Source organism: Tympanuchus pallidicinctus, unplaced genomic scaffold, assembly GCF_026119805.1.
Source record: "Tympanuchus pallidicinctus isolate F22 unplaced genomic scaffold, pur_lepc_1.0 scaffold1, whole genome shotgun sequence".
Taxonomy (NCBI): domain Eukaryota; kingdom Metazoa; phylum Chordata; class Aves; order Galliformes; family Phasianidae; genus Tympanuchus; species Tympanuchus pallidicinctus.
In genome coordinates, this window is record NW_026294618.1 from 13,566,092 (window position 1) to 13,592,782 (window position 26,691).

A 26,691-nucleotide genomic window follows, 5' to 3' on the forward strand; every position below is an offset into this window, starting at 1 on the left:
TGTGTTATGAACTACCTCCTACCCATTGCATAACAGCTTTATGGATAAATTATATCTCAGCTTTTGATGATGACAGTCCCTCAAGGGCATTTGCTTGAGGTTCCTAACTTAGCTTTCTATGCCAAAATGTTTTTGTTTTTTTTTTCTTTTTTTTTTTTTTTCATGTGGTTTAGCAATAATAAACAGAGGCAAAAAGCACTGCGCTCAGTCTATCATCTGAGCTGATGTTCTAAATTGAACTCCACGGGAGTACACCATACTTCACAGACCAGGAGAGCAGCCTTATAACCTCAGTGCACCTTGGACTCAAATTACACCAACTTACTTCAACTAAATGGACAGAAATATTCATCACACCTAAGGTAGGCCTCTCTTAAGAAATAATAACCTCTCCAACTCTACTATTTCAGTATGAGTTCAAAGACAGACAATGAATGGAAGAACTTGAAACCCATTTCTCATTTTCTAATATATCACATTTTTCTAATATATCACATGTATTTTTCTAACACAGCTCAATCATTTTACACCTCTTATTATCACTGGTAGCAGTACCTTCTGTTGCTATTTCTTCATCTTCATTATCAGTGCTGCTTAGTTTCTCTGGGTCGCTTTCCAACACATCATTCACAACTGCTTTCTCAGTGTGAATTTCTGAGCTCACAAAGTATGCTGCCAAACCAAGCTCTTGCTCCAAAGTTGTCCTTACTAAAGAAGATGAATTTATTAAACGTAGGTCACAGTATCTCAGTGATCTGGAGAGAAACAGATGAGAGAACATGAGAACTCACTGTACTCTATTTCTTTTCCAGACACAGCCAAAGGGGAATATTTTTTACAATCTGCTTAAGCTACACATGAGACAGAACAAGGTAGATTTTTGGTGTTTAATAAGTTTTCCATTATGGTGCATATGGTTTTATTATTCTTTATCTAGTTAAGCAGTTTAATCTGGTGCACTGAACATTAGCATCAATATAAGAAAAAAAAAAAAGGTATCATTTTGGATTTAATTGAACAAACAAAAACATTTAGTGCAATTTTGGTGGTCCTAGGGCATCTTGTTTGCCTTTCAGCTTCAACTCCAGAAGGCACAGACCTCTACACATGTCCTGCTGGATATACACCAATATCCTGCACATATCTCAGCTGCTTTGAGGTATCTAAAGTAGCTATAGATACTTCTTTTTTACATACCTTTATACCATGACAACTCATAATATTTTTAAGTTACTAATATTAAGTTACTGTAAAAGCAGGAGATTATTACTAATAAACTTTTTTATTTACAATATAAAAATTTACAAAAAAATGGAAAAGCATCTTTGACACTGAAATGTTTTCTTCCCCACAGGTATTTAAACAGTTAATTTTTAGCCATCCAATAAGCAAGGGTAAAGAACTCCCACTGAGAAAATACCAGATCTACTTACCGTGGTAAAGACTCCCCTTGTGGATCCATACCACTGAATATTAATATACAGGGCAAACCTTCCAGTTCCAAATAGGTCTGTGGCCTCCAATCTACATCTTCAATTTTCTGCCAGACCTGCATAAGAGACACTATTGAACATCCTGGCAAGGCACAAATGATCACATATTTTATCATCCATTGTTTGAATTGATTTGCACGGTGGATGGATGTTCCACCAGAGTAAGCCACATGGCAGAGCCAATTTCAATACAGGTAGATTGTACAATTCCTAAAGAGTTACAGGTAGCAATCTGCCTGATGTAAACCTGAGGAGAACAGACAGCATGTTCTGGTCTGAAAAGTCTCCCTGTCTCCCAGCTGCACAGCACTAGGACTAGGGCATACATGGATAGAGTGGATATGGTACATCAGGCAATAAAGATGAGTAGGAGCTTCCGGGGAGAGAAAGGGTTGCTTCTTGTGATGGATAAATTACAGAAGGAAATGAGGCTATTTCACCATAGAGGAATAGCATGAAGCTGGAAGTACTGAAGTTTTGAACACACACATTACACTGATCTCACTTAAGCCTCTCACTCTGAAGCCTCCTACTCTCCATCAAAGTTGTCAATTTTCCTAATAGTGTAATGAGAAATTTGATAACTAGTTCTGTCATTTGAATGTTTAGCATCAGGTTATACTACTTTATTCATACCAGCCAATACTTTCTGCTGTGAGATTGACCTACAGATAAGGAATACACAGCAGGAACAACAGTATGATAGTTCCACTTCTGCCACTTACACACTTATTACCACTACTGTGAATGTCTGGGAAGACAAATGGGATGTGATTTAGAATATTGATTTTTCAGAAGAAGTTATTCATGACACAGTAGGATGAGCTTTAGGCTCTGGACGTCAAATGACTGTCTAACACATCAAATTAAGCACAGAACAGTACAATAAACATTTTTGCTAGAGCAAACAGATGGCAGTGTTATGAAGAGCAAGAAAATACCAGAGCCTTTTGTTACATACATGACTTAAGATTCTGGACATAAAGGGTATAAATGAATCTTTGAAATAACACACGGTCCAGAAAGAATTAAGTACCAGATTGTGAATTCCAAACCTATAGGCAGCATCACCAATTTGGTGCCTTTATGCCATCTGCTGGTGAGAAGAATAATATAAATCTTAACCAAAGAAAATCCATGCAACAATGACTTTGTGAGAAAATTGTGACAGTTCTATATGTCTGTTTTCCCTGTTGTTGTACATAAAAGCAGTTCAGCTGTTTGGAAGGGTTGCTGCAGGAAGCCAAGCTCTGGCTCTATCCGTTAATATTCAACTGAGTAACCAGAAAGTAACCATTGGTAGGACAGTAAAGGAATCACAGATTATTTGTCTACAGTCAAAAGTTGTGCTCCTTGCAGTAATTTTGAGTTTTTCCAGTATGAACCACGCTTCAGCTCATGACCATATCTCTCACCAACAGTCTCCCCATCTACCCAACTAACGAAGTTTCCCAGTATATGTCATTCTGCAAGTTACCTTTAGTTGCTCCACAAAGTGCTTCCCTATAGTGATTCCAGAATTAGGATTTCCCAAGATTATTTCAAAGTTATCTTCAAGGGCTAGTCTTTCCCTTACATTATACAGACGTTCATATGCCACTGCAGCCAGTGGGGTACATGGAATTCTCAACACTACCATGAGGCCATGACCACTAGGACACTGTCTTGAAGAGTTTATTAGGTTTTGGGTGATTTCCAGAGTTTCAACTGAGGTGTAATTCTTCATCTGAGAAAGACCACACACTGCCATCATAGCTGCAGAGTAGTGTTGTATGAGGACAAAAGTCCTTATCACTGCACTGTGTAATCTGGGAAACCTGAAATAAAGGTTAAATAGTGAAGTATTAAAGTAAAAAAAGCTGATGTTCTCCAAAATATAGCAAACTCAGGACTTTCTCCTGCAAAGAACCCTTATCATTTACTGTCCAAAATTACAGTTTGATAGTCCTTGCAATAACACATCATTTCACAATCAGAACTGAAGTGGTCTCCCTATTGCTCAGTAAGGATTTTATAAGCAAGTAGTTCATCAGTGTTACATCACTTCAAGTTATCAACACTTTGCTGCTGTTAGAAAATTTGTCACAGAATATTTGCTAATGCACTCAGCAACACCATCAATCAAAATGCATGCACTCGTCAATGAAAACAGTACTCTTCATGACATTAGCATTAGGGTTTTTCCTATTGCGTTCTTACTCAAGCTGTGTATCAAATTACTCTTTTTTTCCAAGAGGACTGAATATGTAGTCAGCACTCAATGAGCAGGACTAAATATGTAGGCAGCACTCAATGAGCACTCCAAATTTCCAAGCCCAGGTACACCCTGCCTTAATGCCCACTCTATGAGAGGGAGAGATGTGGAAATGTAATAGCTTCCTTTGCTCTGATTTTCCACAAAAATGAAACCAGGCCTGCTCAGAGAAGTACCTGATGTGCGTGACCAGAGCTCCATGTCACCCTGTAGCAAATGCTAGTAGCGAATTGTGGACATGCTCATTCTCTCAGTTAGCAATACAAATTTGCAAGACTCTACTCATCCTGTCTTAAAATTCTTACAGACTCCAATATCATCCGCAGTTGCATGCCTTCACATAATATGTCATTACACTTTTCAGTGGCTCCATAATTACTGTTGATATATTTTCAAGCTGGGAAGCTTCTCTAAAAATTTTACCACTGATTTAAGTACACAAAATATAGTGATATACCTCCTTCCCTTTTTATATGGTATACAAAAATGATACATTAAAAAAAAAAAGTCAGCTATGGCCAGCAAGTGATAAAATTGGACTAAAGTTACATTAGAAATCATTTGGTTGTGCAGTTTTCAATTACTGTAACATAGAATTATCTGCTGTAACCAAGCACACACACTAATATGGGTTGAACAGTGTGCAAGTTTATCTAATGAATTCATCTGAACTGATTAGATCACAGGCCAAATATATACTGAAAAAAAAGATGAGAGGATGAGATAAGAACAAATGAAATAATTTGTAAGACAGTGAGACTAGAATATGCTCCCTATGTTTCCTTCATTAAACTAAGGATTGTACCATACCTCTTTCCCAGAGCCATGACCATTGCTTCAAAAGAGCTGTCATACCGAAGCAGTGGGATACTATGCCCAGACAGAGTGGATTCAATGAATTCTGACAGTCCAAAGTATTTCTTGTTTTCATGATATAAATCTACACCCTAGGAGAAATGAAGCAGTAGAATTTTAAAGGTAAAAATCTACCAATTATTAATTTATAATTGATTAATCATCGGTATCTGCAGTCACATTCTATAATAGGCATAATATATTCAGGCATATAATATACAGGAAGAAAGAAAAAGTTGGTTTTTGGAGAGAAAAGAAGTTATACTCCATTTTCCATGTTTCTTTCCTCTCTTCCCATGTAAACATACAGACAGAAAATCTATGTAGGTAAAAATATGTGAAGAAATTTCATATATCTATTTATATTTATGCAGTAACACACTAGAAACAGATTTTCTAGATGATTTCTACCTATGTAACTCAAAGGTTTATAGCAGTTACTAGAGTTTACTAGTTACTAGTTACTAGAGGAGATATAAAATATATAAAGATAATAAGCAAGAAATGACAGAAGAAGCAAAAGGAAAAAAAACTTGACATAGACTGTCACAGACCATGCAAACTTCACTCAGCTTACACAAAAATTATCAGGCCTCCAGAGTTTCAACAAGTATATAAAAGTAAAATAACTCATGAAAAGCTCACAAAATCACCTCAGAGCATCCATCTTACATTGCTGTATGAAGAAGGCCAGTGGATCTCATTGTAAGGGCTGATGTGAGTGTGCTGCGTCTGCAGCGCATAAGGAAAGGAAGTCACATGGAGCGTCACAATGTTGGGCGCCTCTTTCACCTCCCTGCAGTTCAACAGTCTATCAACAAGTCCCGTAGACAGTTCTGTCTGAGGATAAAGGCTATGCATAGCACTGCAAAACAGAAACCCAAAACTCTCCAAAGCGATTGGCTCAAGGGAGATGTGAAATCAAAGTTAAATGCAAACAAGGAGTTTAGGATTCTATTCATTACCCTGATTTAGCTGCATGAAAGGAGAGGAAAATAAATGTGTTATTTCACTGCAGCTGAATATTTCTTTAAGTCTGGTTAACTCTATAGCTAGCAAATTACTGGTCTCTTACGGCCACAGGCATATGAAAGGACAAAAGGAAGCTGACATTATGGCAGTTATTAATGGTTGCACACTTCCCTGCTAAATTTAGCCAGATTGTTCTGCTGCTCTTGAGAAAATATAATTCTTACCTACAAAAAAAAGGACAGAAAATGACAGACCATAAGCCACAATAGTGGAAAGAAAGGGGGAAAGTACCTGTGATAGAATTAGTACAATAAAGATTAATAATTGTTAGAGCAAATGCCAGTCTCATAGGACATCTGCAATCAACTTCTTCCTCCAGTTTAACACATCATTCCAAATTCACTCATTTACCTGAAAGGTCTAAGTTACAAGCTTCAGCACTACAAGTTGCTGTTATCAACTAAGAGAGGCAGGTGACTCCAGAAAATGTTTGTGCCTAGCCATGACCTCTCAGCCTTCAGAAATGCTTGCATCTCTGCAAGCAAGTTCAAGTATCCTTACCTCATTAGATCCCAGTGTGCATGATCATGGATTAGGACAAACAGTGTGTGTGGATTCTGCATAGAGTTTTGCAGAAAGACTTTGAACTTAATCTGGGCTTCTGCGTCTAGTTTCAGAACATACTGTTCCACCTTCTGCTTCGTAAGATGCTGCTTCTCCAACCCAAGTTCTAATAAAATACCTAGAAAAAAAAATGGAACAAATGTCAGGATTTCCCGATATAAATGCGTTCATTGGTTTCTTGTAAATCCAGCTAATAAAGCTAACTAATGAGCACCTGAATGCCAGAGATGAAACAAAGTCTGCTGATAAGTCACTTCAGAGGGTGGAACACAAATCAAGAAATCAATTTTCTCAAAGGAACCCAAATCAAGATTTTGAGTGCTGGAGTCAGCAATTGAGCAAATATGAGACAGCAGTTTCTGAGCTACTGCCAGCTGGAATGGTCGAATCTGATGTCGTTCAATCTCATAACCTAGAAAAAGACAGAATTCTTTTTATACATACACCAAAAGTCTAATCTAGTGTAAAACTGTACAGCCTGGAAAAGAATGACTGGCCTATTCTCTAAGGAGTCAGTGTTCTATTTTAGGAAAATCTACATAGGACATACAAAGAAAACTTTCTGCACTTGGGAATTTTATTCCTGCAAGTCTCCTAAATATTTATGAGCTGAAGTTGGACTTGTGCAGTAGCATTCTGCTACCAAGGAAGTAAGATTTAAAGCTTCAGGAAGTACAGCTCTCATGGAACGAACTGAGCACCCAGTGTAAATAAATCTGGGTATCCCAAGACATGAGTTCACGATCACCTCAGAATAGAATTCTTCAAGAGCCCAGGACTCTACCCAGGTACATCTAACTGCACACCTAAAGACCTATTCTCAAGCATCTGACTCTATTACCTTTTGAGAAAATCCTCCTTACTTGTACACACAGCTGCTCCTGTTCCATTCAGTGCTGTTGATTTATTTGCTGAAGCAGACAGTGATGAAGAGATGTGCCCTTGGTTTTCCTGATAAAATTTCTCCAGCAAAAGATCGATGTCACCCTCTAGCAAATGGAGAGGAGAGTGGTAAAAACATTCAGGTTGATAACAGCTGTATTTCATGCTGACTTTCTTTAGTAGATCTCAAAGAGCTTTGTATATGCTGTCCTGTCTTTGGCTTATTGGGTATTTTGTACACTAATCCTATCATTAGTTTCCAATGCATTATTTATTTTCAGCTTATCACTAATAAAGTGCACATCAGGCCAAGGAATGACAGATCAGCTCTGCAGACCTCTGCTTAGGACATTTAGAGAACATAGTAGAAAACTAGCTTGAAGATTGTGACCTAAATCAGCAAAGACAAACACCTGCACAAAACCTAGTGTATGTCCTGACCACTGTAGCTATTTGTACTGTTTACTAATAAGGATTTGAAGCAGCTTTTGAAAATCTGATGCAAAGCACAGATATTAAATCTTTAACACTTTTTGTGAAAAAGAAGGAAAAATATTTTTTGATAAAGTAGACAGAGAAATGAGGTTTTTTACACAATATTAAAGCAAGGTATGTTTTACTGAGCTAAGTACATCTGCTCTGTTTAGCAGGGACCCTGCTTACAGGTAATACCTACTCAGAAAATACAGTATGCCTGTCCTGAATACTTATTTTCTCAGCAGTTGAAAAAATATTTGAACATGTCTGCAAATGGTACTAGAGTGTCAGGGTCATCTTCGTGAAGTGCAATCCAGTGGATGTAGATGGCAACTCGTTCCAGGATGTTCATTTACTTGTTCTGCTCAAACAATAGTAGGAGTTATTCTGAGAATCATAACACACAGATACTAGGAACAGAGACACCAGTGTAACTGCATGATGGCTCTAGGAAGACAGGTGCCTCTTCAGTGACCGATAAAAATATCGTAACGTATTCAGAAAGCATTCTTGCCTTCCAAGTACAGATTTCATGATGCAATGTGAATGGTGAAGGGGACTGTGAAATGCATTAACACTGACAAGTATGCTGCATTTGCTCTAGTGCTGCGATCCAGTTACATTTTCCACATGGCTGGATCTATCTACAGAAAACCCTCCCTGTAGTAATCCTCAGTTAAAAATGATCCTGTAGAGCTGGCTCTGCAGTTATCTTCTCTTTCCCATGCATCAAGTTCAAGTTCACAGTATGACTTCCTTTCTTCTGCAAAACAATTCTGGTCTACCACCGTCCAAATGAATCGTGTGCTTGGGGCAAAAGAATTTATTCATTCATATGCATATGGGCTTGTATATTGTATAGGTGGATTTGTGTAGCCAAGAATAACATGTTGAACTTCTTGCTCGCATATTTTTATGAACCTGAGGTATTTTAGAAACTGACACTTCTAGGAGAAATTGCAATTTCAAATATACTTTGTCCTGTATTTTTTTTATACATTTGTAATAATGTCTTGCTTCAGGGAAGCATGAGCACAGCTGCTTTCACTCACTAAAAAGACTGACAGACTTGGAAATATGCCTATCCACAGCGTATTATATACCTGGGCAGAGGGTGCTGAAGAAGGACCCCAGAGATTCCACTTTGCCTGTGACCAGCTGATAGTTCACTTCTTTTTGGTAGTCTGAAGGAGTGAGCATGCCCTCAGACAGAATTCTTGCCTGATACTTTCCTAAAAGACAAAAATGTCATCTTGACAGCACTTCAAGCTACACTAAAAACATTATAAGTCATAATGAAAAACACCTCCCAGCTAAATGAATCTTCTCCTGCCAAAAAACTAAGGCCAAGATGAGATTTTTTTCTCTCTTATACAAGTACGTACCATGTTTGTTGAAGACAGTGAGGTTGAAAGAGCATGATATAAAAGCTGAGAAAATGCTCAATTCTCTGCTCACAGTAGTACCTCAGTCACACAGAGCAGGAAAGCATTATGCACTGTCTGCTGTTAGTTTTCTATTATTTGTTCGCAGTAGTGCCTTTGTAAAGACACAGCTAATATGGGCAGAATGGGATTACTGGGAGGAGATCCGACTGTGCGACAGCACCTTGGGTTCATCAAAGCCCATTACTCCTTGGTCACGGCTCTTTTTTCTGAGGCAGCTTATCAAAAATCCCCATGGCATGGGATGACTCTGTTTTGCCTGGAGAAACCGTTAAGATCTTACCTGTTATCACAATGCAGGAATCAATGGCTCTATTTCTGCTAGCACAGATGATCACCACATAGTTTGTCTTTATTAATTTTCCTTCGATGAGCAGCTTAAACATTTCTGAAAGCCCTTCAGCCAGAGAATAGCTGCACTCAATGATGTGAACGCTGTCATTACAGGAGCTGGCTGCCAGCCCTGCCAGCCAGGGGAGCTGGGCTGAGGTCACTGGGGCGATCTGGCTGGGCACTTGAGGAAAGGTCTGCGGAATCATCTGTTGGTACTGACGGATTTCAGATAGGTGCGACTCTCGCCAAGAACGCATGAATATTTGTTCTAAATCCTCAATAAGAGGAACTTGGTCTGAAGCTAAAAAAGATTAAGAGGAAAATGTTCATATTATGAAACAGTTTAACAAAGTTGTTGAGTTAAAAGGTCTTTTTTTTTTAAATGTACTGTTTTTTTTTTTATTAGAGATGGTTGTGTTTCAGATTTACGCATGCATGGCTGTGGCCATTAGAAGATGTGAACTGTATCTTTCATTTTGAAGTGTCTTTGTGAGACTCAAAGCTGCTGTAATTGGAACCTGACTATCAGTTATTAGAAATATTTAAGAGTTTGAGAACTGCTTATGTCAATGTAACAATATTTATTAACTATGGTCTACGTGCAAGAGCAATGAATTACGGATGTTTTCCTTTCTTTTTTTTTTTTTTTTTCTTGTCAGTTGCTGGGATCCTCTCTTATAGGAAAGTATGAACTTTGTTTCATTCATCATATTTTAATCTAAGTTTGGTCTTGAGGAACAACTAATTACATAGTTTTAGAAAATCATCTTACCTAGCTGAACAAGGTAGTAGACAGTCAACAAGAGCTGCATCTCTTCTGAAATGGGCTGTATTGTCGGGGCACCATATTGTTCATATGCTCTAGATAAAGACTGTGAATTTCTGTAACAGGTATACAGCAGAGGACTCACTATCACATCATTAATGTTCCCGCAAAGATACGGGAAATTTCCATGACCTTAAAAAGAAACATTTGTACACGTCACATTAATTTCATGTTTTAATAGTAGATATTTCAAAAATGAGACCTTTAGCATTGTTTAACAGTTGGATTTACCTTTATATCTCTTACAAAACAAACAAACAAAAAAAAACCAACCTGAGATCTTTCTGAAGGGTGGGTTTTTTTTACCTTTGAAAATAACTGGCTTTGCTTTACAGATTTTCAGCAGGTTGTCAGGAACTGAGACAGGCTCTCCTGAGCCCACGATTGGAGATGATGCTGGCCCCACCAAAGCAGAATGCGGTAGAGATGATAGGCTTCCTCCATCTAAAAGTTTATACGTAATATCTCTGGAGTGAGATCTAGTAATTGTTTTCTCAATGAAAAGTTAATCAGTCATCTTATAGACACATATTTGGTATAAGTGCTACATAGTTCCAATCACACCACACATTTCACGATCTGTAACCACAACCCATAATGTGCTTAATTTCTTGAGAGTACTTGAGAATCAAGTTGACCATTGAACGCGCAATCCAAAGATTTTGAAATATTTATAAGTAAACATTTCACATTATGAATGCATGAATATAGAGATATACATGATATCAATGCAAAGCTATGATTTGAGAGCTTTGTATGATATAATTGGTTGTATTCATTCTAAGCATTTTGGTATGTAAAAAAATTAAGATTCAGCATTTGTTCAAAACTAATTTATTTGTGTTAATTTTAAACCGTAGCATACTGAAAGAAAACATCCTGCTGAAAGTTGGTTTGTTTCATCACACCTCACTTTAGTCTGTATCTAGACTAAAATTCAAGAAAGAGCCGAGAACACTGTGACAAATCAGTGAAACAAGAGATGATAGCTTGGGATCTGAGTTCTGACAGTATAATGTCCCAAAGGTGTTTAGATATCAAAAGATGGACACAAGCACTTGTTGCAATTTATTAATAATGACATGATGAATGGATTCTAATGAGAGTAAAGTCCAGAGACTCCAAGAAGGATCACTAAAATTAAAGAACTGAAAATAATTCTGAAAACGTAGGTATCAAACACCTTTCAAAACTCTTCCGAGAATCTGTGTATGTCTTTAAAATATTGCTTCTTTTCCTCCATTATTTTCTGTATAATGAAATGAACATCCTCATTACCTTGGGTTCAGCTTACCATTTTTAATTCTATTTGGAGCCTGTGGGTTGAGCGGCAAGTTCCAAGTTTCAGTGGATGATGGAGACTCTGGTGACCAACCTTTATGGCGTTTTTTTGGAGGCCCTGAATTTGTCAAAGTGCCTGAATAACAATAATATTTCAGAAAAGTATTAGAATATATTTTATTCATGTCTGTGCATGATAATTCAACACATGCTGATGGACTAAATTAAGCATTAAGTACTGTGGTAGACAAGATTGACTCCATGAGTATAATCATTGCTTCTAGTTTTCGTTTTACTTTGCTATCTTTTGCATAAAGACCTAGGAGCATTCTGGTGCAGAGACTTGTTAAGCTTTACCTATTTTACACCAATGTTTACTCTGAAGTAAAAGCAGTATACTAAAATGAGACATCCTAAGTAAGAATGCTTATGATAATACTTTGAAGCCAATGTGGACACTTTGTGCCTTCTATTTCCAAACCCACAATACTGTGTTTCATGTAACTTAATTAAAAAATATTTTCACAGGTTTCAGTGCAATATTAGTAAAGATCTGTGCTCTTTTCAACAATTCTTTCCACTGTCAAGGTTTTTGTTCTTCCCACTGGCATGATCTTTAGCTTAATGATAATCCATATTACTTCAAAGCAAATGACTTCTGCACATTCCCTCTATTCATCGTTAGCTCCAACATCTTTGTCTGTAAAACCATGACCATATTTCTCACAGTTTTCCTGGGAGCCCCTTGCAATTAAATTCTTCAGTCTCTTGTTACTTTCTTCAGTCATCTTGTGTCTTCCTGCAAAATCCTAAATGACAAGTTTTTTCCTGCTAACATCAAGTATTTCTAATAATTTAGAGTCCATAGTTGCCCAGGAATTATTCAGCATCTTGAAGAATTGAGCTGTTTCTGCTTATACACATTAATAAAATATGCAAATGCTGTAACTACTTCACGCTGGTAAGTCTGTATCTCCTGGTAAAATGGTTAGACTTTAAAAAAAAAAAAAATAAAAGCAAGAGTAAGAACTTGTATTAAAAATGTTGTTAGTTGAGTTGGTTTGTTTTTGTGTTTTTTTTTCTAATTTTGTTTTATTTTCACAAAAGATACTAAAGCCAAAAGTAAAAGGAATCCTCAAATCTGGAGATTGTACATTTGCAGAACAATCTTATGTCCATGCTTTCAGAGATCACTTTTAAACCTATACCATGTGAGGGCAGTATGTAGCTGTTTGTTCTACTTCTATACCTTTCTTAATTCCCTCCACAAAACTATTCAGTGAGATCGATACAAATACAATATTGAAGAAACTAGACTCAGAATCCTGTCTGTACTGATTGCAAATTGTATCAATTGTAAATGCAATGAAAAACTTTGATTTATAATTGGAATTACAAAAAAGCCATGGCTAAAATCACACGAACTTTTATTCTGAAAATTAACATTCAAAAGAAAAGGAGAGGTTACAGTGACAAGAGATTTGGAAGGGAAGTGTAATTCCTGTTCATACTGAGAATTATGATCATGGTATCTTTTGTTCAATGTTTCTGTCAAAACCATGGAATATAGATCTTTAAGGTTATTAGAGAACAGATCCACACAAATACCTAACACCGATGGCCTTGTCAAAGCAGATAGGTTATTTTTCGCCAACTGTTGTTTAGGAGATTCCTTGCCATTATAAGCTGCTGAGCCGAATGCTGCTGTTGATGGGATATGATCTATGGCTGTAGCTGGCAAGAAAAAAATATAAAGTATTTACAATAAATGTTTCTAGAACAAGATTCCTAATTGACATAATAAAATGATCATTTACTTTAATAGAGCCATCAGGATCCATAAGAGTCACAAGAGAATATTCATTGTGAAGCTCAGAGAGATCACTTCAGCCACTATCATTGATCACTTTTTATTTATGTGAGGCTAATGGAAAAGTAAATGTTTGAGAAATTGTTGTTAATACAGAGATATCACTCATCAGTTTGTCTTTTAATATTAAAGCTCCTTTACTCCACTGATGCCCATACAATCCCAGCAGTAACGAGCGTTCTGGTTACAATGCAAAATGTCTCTTAAAAGAGAAGGCCTGCCTTAGTTATGAACAAGCTCCACATCACCTATCCATTGTATTATTTCCTAAAATTTTGTACATAAATCGGGGGGGAAGAGGGGGTGGGGACAAATGGACAGTGAAAAGACTAGAAAGAAGAGTTTCTTCCTTTATTCATAAGATACTCTATTTGATTTGTTTTATTGCACGTGGCAATGTGCTCATTTCCGTCTTTCCACTCAGAAACACACACAAACACACACACACGGAGCAGGAAGAGCACACGTCAACCCGTTCTCCTTCTGCGTGGTACCTGTTTGTGGAGTCCCAGGCGCAGGGTTTGGGGGAGGCTCGGTCGCGGTGCTCCCGGAGAGGCCTGCGCTCTCTGGCAGTTGGCACCCCGTGCCTGAGCAGGTGCTGGACAAGGACTGCCGCCCTCTGAGTTCTTAAGAAAAAAAAAAGAGGCTTCTTATCCATCGGCAACAGCGACAGACGCTTTTTTCTGCGTGTTTGACTTGGTAATTTCACACGTGAATTACTTAAAGGCTACAGCACTTGGAAGGGAGGAACCGATGGCATCAAACATGCCATCCTCTTATTAGGGCGGTCAATTGCTTTTTACAGCTGCACTTTAAGGACTCTTTCTTTTAACTGATCCGTCTCAGGTTTTACATAGACGCCAGTCCCAGTAATATCCAAGCCTGGATGACAAAAACCAGAGCTCGAGTAAGACAGCTTCATTATCTTACCTGCCCCTTTCCAGCAGATTACAGATCCTTTCGTCAGAGCTCCCTGTGCATTCCTGACCAGATAATACTTTAAGTGTTTCTGTTTCTTGGGCTGAGTGGTCAGTTTAAGGTTAATGTGATTTGAGAATTCCGTAAAGTAGCAGAAACCTTTCTTGCCACAGCCAACACAATTGCCAGAGAAGCCTGATAAAACAAACAATGCACATTAATCCAGTGAGAAAGGTTGGTGACTATTAATAACCTCACAACATGACTCTTCCCTGGAGAAAAAAACAGTTTTGTTTTGTTTTACAGGTTTAACTTTGTATAAACATTATAATCCCCAAAAAATTACATCAAGTCCTGTCTGTTGCACTTTGGCTACTAGATTGCAAAAACAGTCACACATGAACAGAAAATTTAAAACAAGCCACATTTTTCATTTTCTCCCACCAGAAAAAAGTCACAGTACCCACTCATTATGTACCTAAAAGCATTAAAACAAAATATGTCTGGTTCAACTATACTGAATAACACACTTAGTATCACAGAAAGTTTTACTCCTTTTTAAACTTGCACTGAAACTAAACATTCAAGAAAGCCTCAGGAAATTAAGTATATTTAATCTACTCTCTTTAGTAAGATCTAAGTTCATTTAAGCACCAAGCTTCTACTACAGAAGTTTGTTTAAGGGAAAAAAAATACTAATGCCTTTTTAGGATACTGATTGAAGTAGATTTGCCAGGTGATATGGCTGGACTGCGTTAGAACTTCACAACACCTCAAGCTATTTATGATTACAAAAAGAACATGTCTGCAACTTTAAGGAACATGACAGAGATGCAATCCCTGCACGTAAAGAAGCTCATTGTACTCAGGCTTAATGGGGCATTTCCAGGGATACCGCCATTTCCTCTCATTCTGAGGTATAAAATTTGAGCTTCAAAGAGGAGCTCGCGATGGTGATGCCATTATCACCATAAGTAAAGAACAATCCTTGAACAGCTAATTAAGACTTATCTGCTTTTTATTCTTCAACAGCTTCATTTTTGCACTTTCCAAAGTACTTCCATAGGAAAATTTTGCACTGCATCTGAGCAATTACCTCAAAACACTTGATTCTTACAAGGAAATCATAGTTTGTAAATAGAAGACAACGTTCCCCATGGAAATTTTCTTCCTATTCCCCATACGTGCCCTGAAGCATGGAGGTTCTTTTTATTTTAATCCCATCTAATGGACATCTTGATGTGTTATCACAGGAATTTCAAATCAAAATTGTGTGTTCAGTCCATTGAAAGACAGTAGAAATAAAGCAAAGGAAAAGCATCTCATGATCCCATCAATATGGAGAATAACACTAGAAATATTACAATTCCACCATGTTAAATAAAATGAAGAGCCAATCATGAGAATTTCATTTCATTTCAATCATGAGAATCACATTTCAGACCAATCCCATTTTCAAATTAACATTCAATACTTCTTAAGAAAAGTGAACTAACATGCAGACACTGAAATACTGTGCTCTGTAAACACCTGTTTCTTGGTCTACAATTTGAGTATTTTCATTCAAATTGTTCAGAAGAATACATTAAAAATATAAGTTTATAAGGCATTTTTTTAGATACCAATGTTTTGTCTATATCTCTGGTAATAAGTGGACAATAACGACTGAAAGCTGTTCATTATATCACTGAGGCTGATAGGTAGAATGATAAAGGTCGTTATGACTCATAAAATTGGAACAAGTCAAGACTGCTAAATCCTGTTTTGTATCAGTCAACACAAAAGAATCTGTCTAACATCACAGAACCTTCAGTTGCTGCAATAAAAGCAACAAAGGGAAACAAAACCACAATGGATGTGGTAAAGGCTGTAGAATTGACATGCATTTTAGGCAGATTAAGAAACTACGGAAAATGATTCTGCTAGCAAATGAAAACTTCCTGTACATCTTGGCAGTATACTGAGCATGAGCAGCAGCACTGCAATTTTTAACTGGTTGCCACTTACAAGGCCTTATTTTTTCCAAACAGAAACATGAGGGGACCATTTCCAAAAGCAAAATAGAAGTACCTTTACCCCTTCTAGGTTTTATTGTTTAGCTGAAAGTGTCCAGCTGCTTTCAAAAGCCACATGGGGAAATATTTCTGCAACAGAAACAGAACAGTGGGGCAGTGGACGCAAAATCTTTTCACATGGACACTACACCAGTCACTGCTGATAACTCTTGTAACTCATCAGCAAACTAAGAAAGATTTAACAAAAAGTATCCTCTACCTGAAACAGCCTTTTGCCCTAAGTCATCTATTTTTAACTTTGTCTGCTTGGCAGTCTACTATTCAAGATCTACTGGTTTTCACCAGCTATAATATACTGGTGAGATTTAATAAGAATTAACAAACCTGAAGAGTCAACATGTTTTGAAAACTCTTCGGAGAATAATTTAGAAGCTTATTTTTCAGTTTTCCATTTAAATCAGACTATCATCTTTTACCTCAATTCTTCCCACCTCCCCTGAGCTGAGCTCTTTCTGGAAAGCACCTGCCAGCACTGAATTTTATCCCATTCATTCAGACTGACACTTTCTCTGATGACACCACAGATACAATATAGCATGAATTTATAATTTCAGTGCTGTATGATGTTCAATCATTACTCTTTTCAGGGCTGCTTTTCAGATTGAAGCATCCACTGCCAGCCTTGCAGCAGATGGAGTAAGTCTGAGAACAGTGTTCATCATAATGTCTTGGGGTCTCAGTGAATGAAAAGCTGGACATGAGCCAGCAGTGTGCTCTTACAGCCAGGAAGGCCGATGCTATCCAGGGCTACATAAACAGAGGGGTGGCCAGCAGAGAGAGGGAGGTGATTGTCCCCCTCTACTCAGCCGTTGTGAGGCCCCACCTGGAGTACCATGTCCAGGTCTGGGGCCCCCAGCATAAGAATCACAGGATCAAATAATTGTAGGGATTGGAAGGAACCTCTGGAGATTATCAGACCAATTTCCCTCATCTTTTCTTCTCCAGGCAGTCTCAGGTCTCTCAGCCATTCTTCCTAAGGGAGATGCTCCAGGCTTCTCTTCATCTTTGTGGCCCTCCACTGGACTCTCTCTAGCAGAACACTGTATTTTTTAACTGAGGAACCTAGAACTGGACTCAATACTGCAGGCACGGCCTCACAATGGCAGAGTATAGGGGAGGATCACCTCCCTCGACCTGCTGGCCGTGCTGTTTTTAATGCACTCCAGGATACAATTGGCCTTCTTGGCCAAAAGGGCACATTGCTGGTTCATGGTCAATTTATTGTTCACCAGGACACACAGGTCCTTCTCCACAGAGCTTCTCTCCATCAGGTTGGCCCCTACATTGTACCGATGCATGCATTTATCCCTCCCCAGATGTAGACTCTACACTTGTTAATCTTCATCAGGCTCCTCTCTACCTAACTCTTCAGTCTGTCTAGGTCTCACTGAATGGCAGCACAGCCTCCTGGTGTGTCAGCAATCATCTCAGCTTTGTGTCATCAGCAAACTTGCTGAAGGTGGACTTTCTCTCTTCATCTAGATCACTGATGAATTTGAACAAGGCTGGACTCACTACCGACCCTCATTCTGTGCATGCCCTGTTCACATACAATGGCTGGAGCTAACAGCTGATAGAGAGGAGAGCTTGTTTTACAAACAAAACACATTAAATATTCTTCCATATATTATAGAAAGGACAAAGGGGAGTCAGGGCAGCCATAAGGTGACTCAATATATCTATGTCATGCAACTGATTTCACGAGAGAATTAGAAATCAATGCCCAGAGTTCTGGGGCCAGAAGCCTTTCACCTTTAGGTCAAAGTTCAAACCCAACTCTGTTCAGTAGTGACTTAAGGCCATTACCCTCTGTAGATTGTTTAATCAGAAGATATTTGATTGTGTCTGATATCATGTGGGCTTGGATTTGCCCACATCACAGTGATCTATTATTCAAATGATCCTTGTGGGTCCCTTCCAACTCAGAATATTCTATGACTCTATAATTTAAAAAGCACTTCCATGCTAAGGGCCCCATGGTCAGTAGCAGGACCTTGGACTAAAAGCGTGTGAAGCCCTATCTACCTTATGACTGGGCAGTGGTTCCTTTGGATTAACAATGAACTTGCGCTAAGGGCGAGCAGAATATTTCAAGGTGAAAGGATATCTATCACCAGTTGGTCCAGCTGAAAATTTTCCTCCTGTTTTTGTTGTTTTGTTTTTTTTTCTTTAAATGACTAATGGAGTTTTAATTAATGTTCATACTTATGTAATATTAATATTTCTTTGAAAGTCTCCAACTTCCTTAACACTAAGATTTAGTATGGTTTTAACTCTTCAACAAAAATATTTCTTCTGTTCAGTTCTACCCACAAGCAAAAAGCACACAAATATTGACTGCTTCACTTTTTTTCCCTCCCATTCAGTATCATTCCATTTGAAGACTGAAGGCCTTAAATGAAATTAATACGTTCATGTTGAGACTCCATTGTACAGAAACTCACAACTATTACAAAAAACTAATAGAACAGCGTACTTTCTAACAGAAGTGCCACAGATTTTATACCGCAACCTTTTCATCTTACAGCATACAATGCAAGAAAACTAATCTTTTCCTCTGTTGTCCTGACCTCAGGGACCCACTGAAAAAAAAAAAAAGAAAGGATTTCTTATTCCCTGCTAGGAAAGTGGGCAGCTGTTAGGTCTTTTGGGAAGGAAAATGATGAGTGAATAGCTGCTTTGTTTATCATGAGAGACCCTTCTTATGAGTAAGAACTGAAGGGAAAAAATGAAAAGGAGAAAAACCTTTGGGGGTGATGCATGTTAGCTGCATTTTCTAGGATACAATAAATATCACACTATTGCAGTTCTTCCTCCAGTCAAGCATTCCATCAGGCTACAAAACAAAAAGGAATGGTTTCCTGGAGCCAAAATTTGAATTTGTTTTGTCCCAAGTAGCAAAACTTGGGATCTAACTTGATTAGTGGAGATATATACAATACGTTCTCAGGCTCCTCAAATACAGAGAACTTTTTGCTTAAGAGCCTGCCTTTTCCAGAAAACAGAAGTTTCCCATGTAATAAACAGCCCACTGTAAAAAAGAAACAAAACAACCTTGGTCTTCAATAAGGACAACTTTCATATTGCAAGCACAAATTTCTAGATGGTGGAGCAACTCAGTAGCATAATCAATAAATTGTCACAGTATCATCAGCCCCCTATGGGAATAAGGCTATAAGTCAAAAGCTGGTCAAGAAACTCCTGAGACATTTTGTTTTTTCCTGGAATTTGGATCTCAAAGATCCAAATGCAAATTCTTTCACATTTAATCTTGTTATAGAATACACAAAACTTATCCTAAATTATCACTTTTTTTTTTTTTTTTTTCAAAAGAACACGATTCACTAGAATTTAAATGTACAACAGCCAAAAATAAGCATCTAAATTGTTTAGAACAAGAAAAGAGTGTTAAATAATCAAGCTGAGGATGCAAGTAGCATAAAAGCCTCTCAGTTATGCTCCCGTTGCTTTCTTTAGCATGCAATTAACAAGTATACTACTTTCTCTCCACAAAGGCCTGAGGAACTTAAGCTATTAAGAGTGCTAGCACTGAATGATCGGAGCGGTACAACATTCCTGTCTTAATCTTTAAAATGACAACATGTGGGTGATTTATAGTCCTTCTAACTCTTTCGCAATCATTAGTCAAATCTACTGTGACCAATCCAACTCTGTAAGATCACGAGGAAATGAATTACAGTGCACAGAACTACATTATCCACCTTCACACTACGCTGTCATCCCAAATGCCTTGAAGAGCGGCTCCAACTGAAATAACAACTGAGTTCACGTCATATCCCTCAGTGTTTGTGAAGGAACATGGTTAAAGGGCACAATGACAAATAGTTCCTTTCTGCTATCTAAAGCTCAGACTGGTACACAGAAAATGACGAAGCATTTTTGAAGAAAATAATACATAATTACCCAAGAATGTCTGACTACAATAAGAGCTTTCCCTCCAGATTATATACTTTCTGTCCCAGTATATGAACTATTCCAATTCACTAACGTCAATACCTGGTTCATTCATTCACAACACTGTGGATTGCTTATAATTGTACTGATTTGGATGAGGATAATGGCAATCATAAGGGCTAAAATGAAAATAGAAAGACTCAGTTTATGTCAGAAATTGGACACTTAAATTGGTAAAAAGCAAGAAAATTTTAAGTATTCTGCACAATTTGTTTTCTTAAAATAATGTGCATTGTAAGACTGAATTCAAACACAGTATTACCTGATTACGCATTAAGGAAAAAATTCAACTTATAATACTTCATATTTATTTTTACTCTGATAATAGTAAAAAATCATAGGTTAGGATCCAGAATTCGTGCTGTTGTTTAAACTTAGTTGGGAACACGATTGCTGCCCCAAAGGAATGAATGAAAATGGTCATAATGGATGAGGCTCTGGGCAATCTGATCCAGCGCTTCATTCAGTGGTTGGCAACCCCACCCACAAGCAGAGGTTTGAAACCAGACAATCTTCAAGGTCCCTTCTAATCCAAGCCTGTGATTCCATGTTAATTTTTTACAGTACAAACTATGGTAAAATTGTTTACATGTATCTTGTAGACAGGTTCACTTTGACAGATGTACACTCTGTCCAACTATGTTAGTATTTGGAAAGCTAAAATAGGGAGCAGTTCAACTCCAGTTACCGTTTCCAGTTTCAACTCCAGATGTGTAGTTCCAGCAACCAGGTCATACACAGACCAGATAATGACTTAATTCTTGGGCTAATGGACAGATCATGAAGAATTTCTAATGAATTGGCTTACTCTGTATCTTTCCAAAGTAAACATAACCAGCTCTGAGTTTTTATCTTGCTGTGCATCACCAATGAGAGTTATGTACAAACACGAAAGAAATAACATCTGCTGAACTCACTCTGAGAAAAAAGACTAGCTATTAATTGTAGACCACAGAAGCATTCACTTACTATGACACACTTACCCAACAGGGCATTGCGCCCATTATCATCTGGAAGAAATCTTTTATCCACAGCACACACTAAGAGGTGATCAGGTAAATTTGGTGACTTGGCACCAACAAGTAAAAACCCTGATGGTACCTCAATATGTTCGTTGGAAATTGAAACCAGTCTCAAATCTTTACCAGCCTGGCAGAAACCTAGAAAAAAAAAAAATCAATCCAATGTACTTTAAGTTGAGAAGAATTTTCTCTTTAATACAGTTAATTGTCTTTCTTAAAGATCTTCCAATACTTTTAGTGAAAAGCAAAGTGGTATTCTCTGAGGTCGAGCCAACTAAGAGATAGTTTTTTTCCCCTCCTTTTGGTCACCATAAACAAATACCATCAGTACAATAAACAAACTCAAATTTGAAAATCCAGAGAGAACTTTCCAGAGAGAACTTTATCCAGAGAGATGATGTTACACATCACTAATATACACTAATATCATACTAATATCACAGATATTTATGGGCTACTTACTAATGTCATTATAACTACAGTCAGATTTCCAGAAATGCAGATAATAGTTCTAAGTATTTAGTGAATTTCACTGGTTTTCCTGTTTTGTTTTTTTTGTTGTTGTTGTTGTTTTTGCTTGTTTTTTGAATAATTCTTTCAGCAACATTGAATTAGGTAAATAGGTACACCTCAAGTAGTAAAAACTGATGATAAAACCTGAGAATTACTCATTATAGTACTCATTATAGTGAATGTTATGCCTGTGAAACTCAACCTTGCCTTGTTCTGTCCTTATGCCAGGTGTTCTAGCACATACACTTACCTGCCACATTTGGTAAAGACCTTGCAAAATGCAAAAACAGCCAAGAACTATCCAGCTTTGCCTAACAGATAATGAACAATGGAATGCTTATTATTTTTACAACATCAGAACAAGATCATTTATATGAGTTACAGGGAAACGCTCCAGTTATACCTATTTGAGCAGGGCAAAATGCCTTCTGATGCATGTTTAGTGCATTTCTTACCATCAGTAGTGCAACAACCCTCTGGGGGAGGCTTCATCTGGTAAGAAACAGGACTGCTTGACTCTGAGCCTTCTTCTTCCTCCTCTTCTTCCTCTTCCTCATTATCTGCTCTGCTGCCTGCTACAAATTGTGATAGCAAAAATGTCTTAGAAAATAGAAAATGCTGGCAACAAATCATTGAATGAACAAGGTGACCCAGTTACAGAAAGTATTACAGAAAACTGGATTCTCTCCTCTTGACAATGACTTTAACATTGTCAGCTCTACTGTTCTTTCTGTGAAGCTCCAACTAGTAGTCTTATGCTTACAATAGAATGTCTTTGATTTTAAAAAAAAAAAATAGTTTTTTGCCTAAAAAAAAAAAAAAAATTGAAAGCACGACATAAGTGTACCTGAAGAAGTAAAAAGCCAAGGGGCAAATAAAAAGAAGCCTCTATTTATTATTCAAAAAATAATCTCTATTTTTAAAATAACCTCATGAGTTTGGAGATCTAATTCCTGATGTTCGAACTCTTGTTGATCACAACATTGTAACTGTATCCTTTATTTATAATATTAACAGCCAAAACAAATGTAAATTCATTACTTTAGAACACCACGGCTGCAGTCCAAGTACAGATTTTATCAATGAGGTGTTGATGATCGTGTCCTTGATGCTGTAGACTGAAGAAACAGTTCCCACTTGAAATTAGGTTCAACCAACAGCTGATATCACAACAAGAGAACCTGATTCTCATGCAGTCACAGAATCACAGAATTGTATGGGTTGGAAGGGACCTCCAGAGATCATCGAATCCAACCCTGCCAAGGTTCCCTACACCATTTTCTACCAAAACCCAGAGCTCTGAGTGAAACACTGCTGCTCTCTGCACAATGTCAAGGAATAGCAGATGTCTGGAAGACAACATACAAAGGTCTGCAGAAGGACTGGGCCATTCTAAGAGGCAATTCTGAATGCTGAGGAAAAGGATATATCATTTAGGCTTTTATTTTAGATGCTTTCACGTGTTTTACCTTCAGACTCTCTGCTGCATACCACTTTTCCAGTGTTCTGGTCCCTCGAGTCAGTATTTTTAACTGATAGATTGCTTGCTAACAGAATTAACCTGCTTACTCTCCATGTGCATTACAGGGAAAGAATTTGAAATACGTTTTCTTTTAAGTATTTAAACTTCAATCCTGGAGCACACAGATAAAGGCATAACATTAAACATTTCTGTTTAAGGATATAGTCCAAAGACAAAAATGCTGAAAGTGAACAAAGAGAAAAGTGAAGTTCTTTGTCTTTCGTGTTTAAGATAGGGATAAGCTATGTGTTATGACTTAATCTTGACTAACATCTACATGCATCAATAATAAAAAGACAGGAAAGAAACAGAATGAGAAAATGTCCTACTACTGGAGCCAAGGAGATTTGATGTTGTATCTAAACCAACTTATGTGAACATGGCACTTTCAATTTATATAGCTTCAAATGATTTTATAGGCAATTGTGCTTGTGTAAGTGACCATAAAGGCATACACTTACAACAAGTATGTTCGTTTTTTTTTTTTCAAATTTAAATGTAGAGACTGGAAAACTGTAGTCATTGGAAAATAATTGGTTGTGAACTCTTTGCAAAAAATGGACTGTGTAGGTGAGAAATGTCAAACTTTTTAACTTGTCACCAGCACTGACCTTGACTACATTACTTTATATATAAATTATGTATAACATATTTGCTCCACCATAGGAAAACTGGCTGTATTGATGACTAGTAAGCAGTTATGGTCGAAAACAGTCCAAGTATATGAACAAGACAATGTCAGGGGCAAGGACGCATAACAAGATGGATGGACAAGAGCTTATGCAGGATCCTGAGGATGGTTCACTGCTTCACATTCCTCCTGGTCCTCAGAGTACAGGGATTCACCTAGCTAGGAGTGGACATTTCTACTTATTGTGAGGCTGGAGTATAGGATGCCAGACTGTAGAGCTCTCTCACCTAAGGAACAACCTTGGGAAAACTCTATGTCAGATCGCTTCAGAGTTCCCTTTGTCTGAAAATTCCATGAAATTAATGTTCTTCACCAGGCTGTTGTGTGATTAATTACAGTTCAATTCTGTTGCCATTAACTGCAAAAAAAAACAGAACCAGCCTCTCTTGGTCTAAACAGTTCCTTGTTGAAAGCCCTGAATGAAAGAAGCCACGGTAGTGTGAAATTGCACTTTTGTTCCTCAACAATGTATCTGCACCTGTAGCACCATTCCCAGGTGATATCATAATCAATTTTGTGACATCATTGTTGATTGGCATGGAAAAGATTATTAAATCCTCATAGAAATATTTAATAGAAGAATCACTTCGTGTAGAGATAAACCAGCATAAATATTTAAACAATGAATGTAGATTCATTCTCATGCACTATGCTAGCAATTAAAATAAAAAAAAAAGATTAATGATGTGTGAATGGTGAACAAACTTACTTCTGCAAGAGATATTTCCTCAGCAGTTACAGTAAGGTAGCAGTTTAACCCATGCAAAATACTTTTTTCCATTACTATTTCTTGGGCTGCTGTTTTTTTTTTTTGTTGTTGTTGTTTTTTTGTGTTTTTTTTTTTTCCTTTCCTTTTATGTTACTGTGATCATTAACCATTATGCATTCTGCACTGCATATCTCTAAGCTATCTTTAGCAAGGTAAAACAGCATAAGCAGGCCTGGTGAGAAGAAATGAAACACCATCCTGGTGGCAGAAATGGTTAAATATTAAATATAACCTTGCACCAGCACTGAATTATGCGTATTAGAGCACATCAAAGCACTGAGTTGTACCATGAGTTTGCTTGTCAGAGCTGCAGTTCATCTAAATTATACTATTTCTATGAAAAAACAACTGAGCAAATGAAACTTAAAAAATGATCTTCTCTAAACCATGTCCCATGTGCTATATGACAACTTGAACAAGATTTACCGGCATTTGTATCCTATGTTTTTACATTTGCAACAGAATAACTAAAAGAATCACACCAAAAGTAGATATAAGCATCCTCAATAATCAGCTACAATTTTTTGTACCTTACTATTCACAACAAAAATCACTTCAAGTGCATCTCATTCAAACATCTGTTATTTTTTAAACCATCACTTACTATATAAATTCCAGCAGTGTATGATAAATTATAAATGATAAATTATAGGATAACAGATAACAGACCCTATGCTCTAAATCACCAAAGATTCCTCCAAATCTTCAATTTATACATGCGTATAAATCTGAGCAAGCAGATAACTTATTTTTGTCAAAACAAAAGACAATGCATTTTGCATTCTAATCAAATTCTAATATAAATATTTATACATGTATTTAGATCTTAATATATCTAAAGAAAAACTTTGAATGCTGCAGCTTTTCTGCATTCCTATTTTAAGTGTTTTTGCTGACCCCTAGGAGAGCAAACAGCAGAATTGTGATGGAGCAGAAATATAAAGTTCACTAATTCCTACCTTCCAGCAACGACAGCTGCTGTTCAGCTTCCAAGTACAACTGAGAGAAGATCGGCCTTGGAACTAAGTTGTTTGAGCGGAGAGAGGCCTCGATAGAATTATGCAACACTTCTTCAAACCTTGTTGTCTTGAGCTGTCCGGCGTAAGAATTTCCCATCTTCTCAAACAAAAAGACAAAGAGAAAAAAGAAAACTGATTTCAATTTTAGTACTTAGAACTCCATGACTGCACATTGATGTCAGACTGCAACATTTCTCAGGGAAGAGAAATTGTCCACAGAGAGAGGCATAGGAAAGGAACACTGACTGCAGCAGTGGCTGAGCTGATCCTGCTGGTGAACTACAGGAAGTTATCTACAAGTAACAGCTTTCTGAAATTCAGTAGAAAAGCTTTGACACCTTCTTGAAGACAAGGCTGGAAAACTCAGTCTAGTAATTCCATGGTGTGTATAGCAATTGAGGAGATGCATTTTCAGTAGTCAACAATCTCACCTGTCAAACAGCCTGTTTTGTTTGATTTGAGCAGAATAAATTGCAAAGGATTTGGGCAATAGCACAGTTCAGTGTAGTCACCTTTTCATGGCCCAATCTTGGCTAAAAACTCACAGGTAAGGCAGGCCAACATGTATTTTAGAGGTGTTACTGCTGTAATGTGTTGTGGAAGATGATGGCTTTTTCTTCTCACCTTAAGCAATATTTTTCCATAAGAACAAGAGTATTTTTGTAAAGACAGACATATCCATTATCTATTTGATTTTTGCATTCCATTATTAGCAGCTTAGTGAAACAGCATAATTCACTCAGATGGTGAGGAGCCAGCCTATTCTAGCTGAATATCCCAGCATTTCCTTCCCACGTCCCTTACCACCGCCTGCTTTCCCACAGATACAATGACCTGGTATAACCAAAAGCCATGTCAGCTTTCTTTTTCTATTA

At 37.4% G+C, this 26,691-nt stretch overlaps 1 protein-coding gene across 3 annotated transcripts in view; it reads right to left on the reverse strand.

Annotated features, from left to right (window-relative positions):
• The window catches only part of GREB1 (growth regulating estrogen receptor binding 1), an 88,026-nt gene that overhangs the window by 26,260 nt on the left and 35,075 nt on the right, over positions 1 to 26,691 (reverse strand). For all 3 annotated transcript variants that reach the window (XM_052703702.1, XM_052703544.1, XM_052703622.1), the window contains 19 exons: positions 25,757 to 25,913; positions 22,271 to 22,390; positions 21,264 to 21,440; positions 14,243 to 14,425; positions 13,807 to 13,938; positions 13,051 to 13,176; positions 11,456 to 11,578; positions 10,468 to 10,605; positions 10,108 to 10,293; positions 9,286 to 9,636; positions 8,661 to 8,789; positions 7,062 to 7,187; positions 6,413 to 6,610; positions 6,136 to 6,316; positions 5,275 to 5,467; positions 4,558 to 4,694; positions 2,971 to 3,310; positions 1,434 to 1,549; positions 556 to 755 (listed from right to left, as the gene is read on the reverse strand). In XM_052703702.1, coding sequence (XP_052559662.1) covers positions 556 to 755; positions 1,434 to 1,549; positions 2,971 to 3,310; positions 4,558 to 4,694; positions 5,275 to 5,467; positions 6,136 to 6,316; positions 6,413 to 6,610; positions 7,062 to 7,187; positions 8,661 to 8,789; positions 9,286 to 9,636; positions 10,108 to 10,293; positions 10,468 to 10,605; positions 11,456 to 11,578; positions 13,051 to 13,176; positions 13,807 to 13,938; positions 14,243 to 14,425; positions 21,264 to 21,440; positions 22,271 to 22,390; positions 25,757 to 25,913 — 3,313 coding nt within the window. The remainder of the gene's footprint in view (positions 1 to 555; positions 756 to 1,433; positions 1,550 to 2,970; positions 3,311 to 4,557; positions 4,695 to 5,274; positions 5,468 to 6,135; positions 6,317 to 6,412; positions 6,611 to 7,061; positions 7,188 to 8,660; positions 8,790 to 9,285; positions 9,637 to 10,107; positions 10,294 to 10,467; positions 10,606 to 11,455; positions 11,579 to 13,050; positions 13,177 to 13,806; positions 13,939 to 14,242; positions 14,426 to 21,263; positions 21,441 to 22,270; positions 22,391 to 25,756; positions 25,914 to 26,691) is intronic.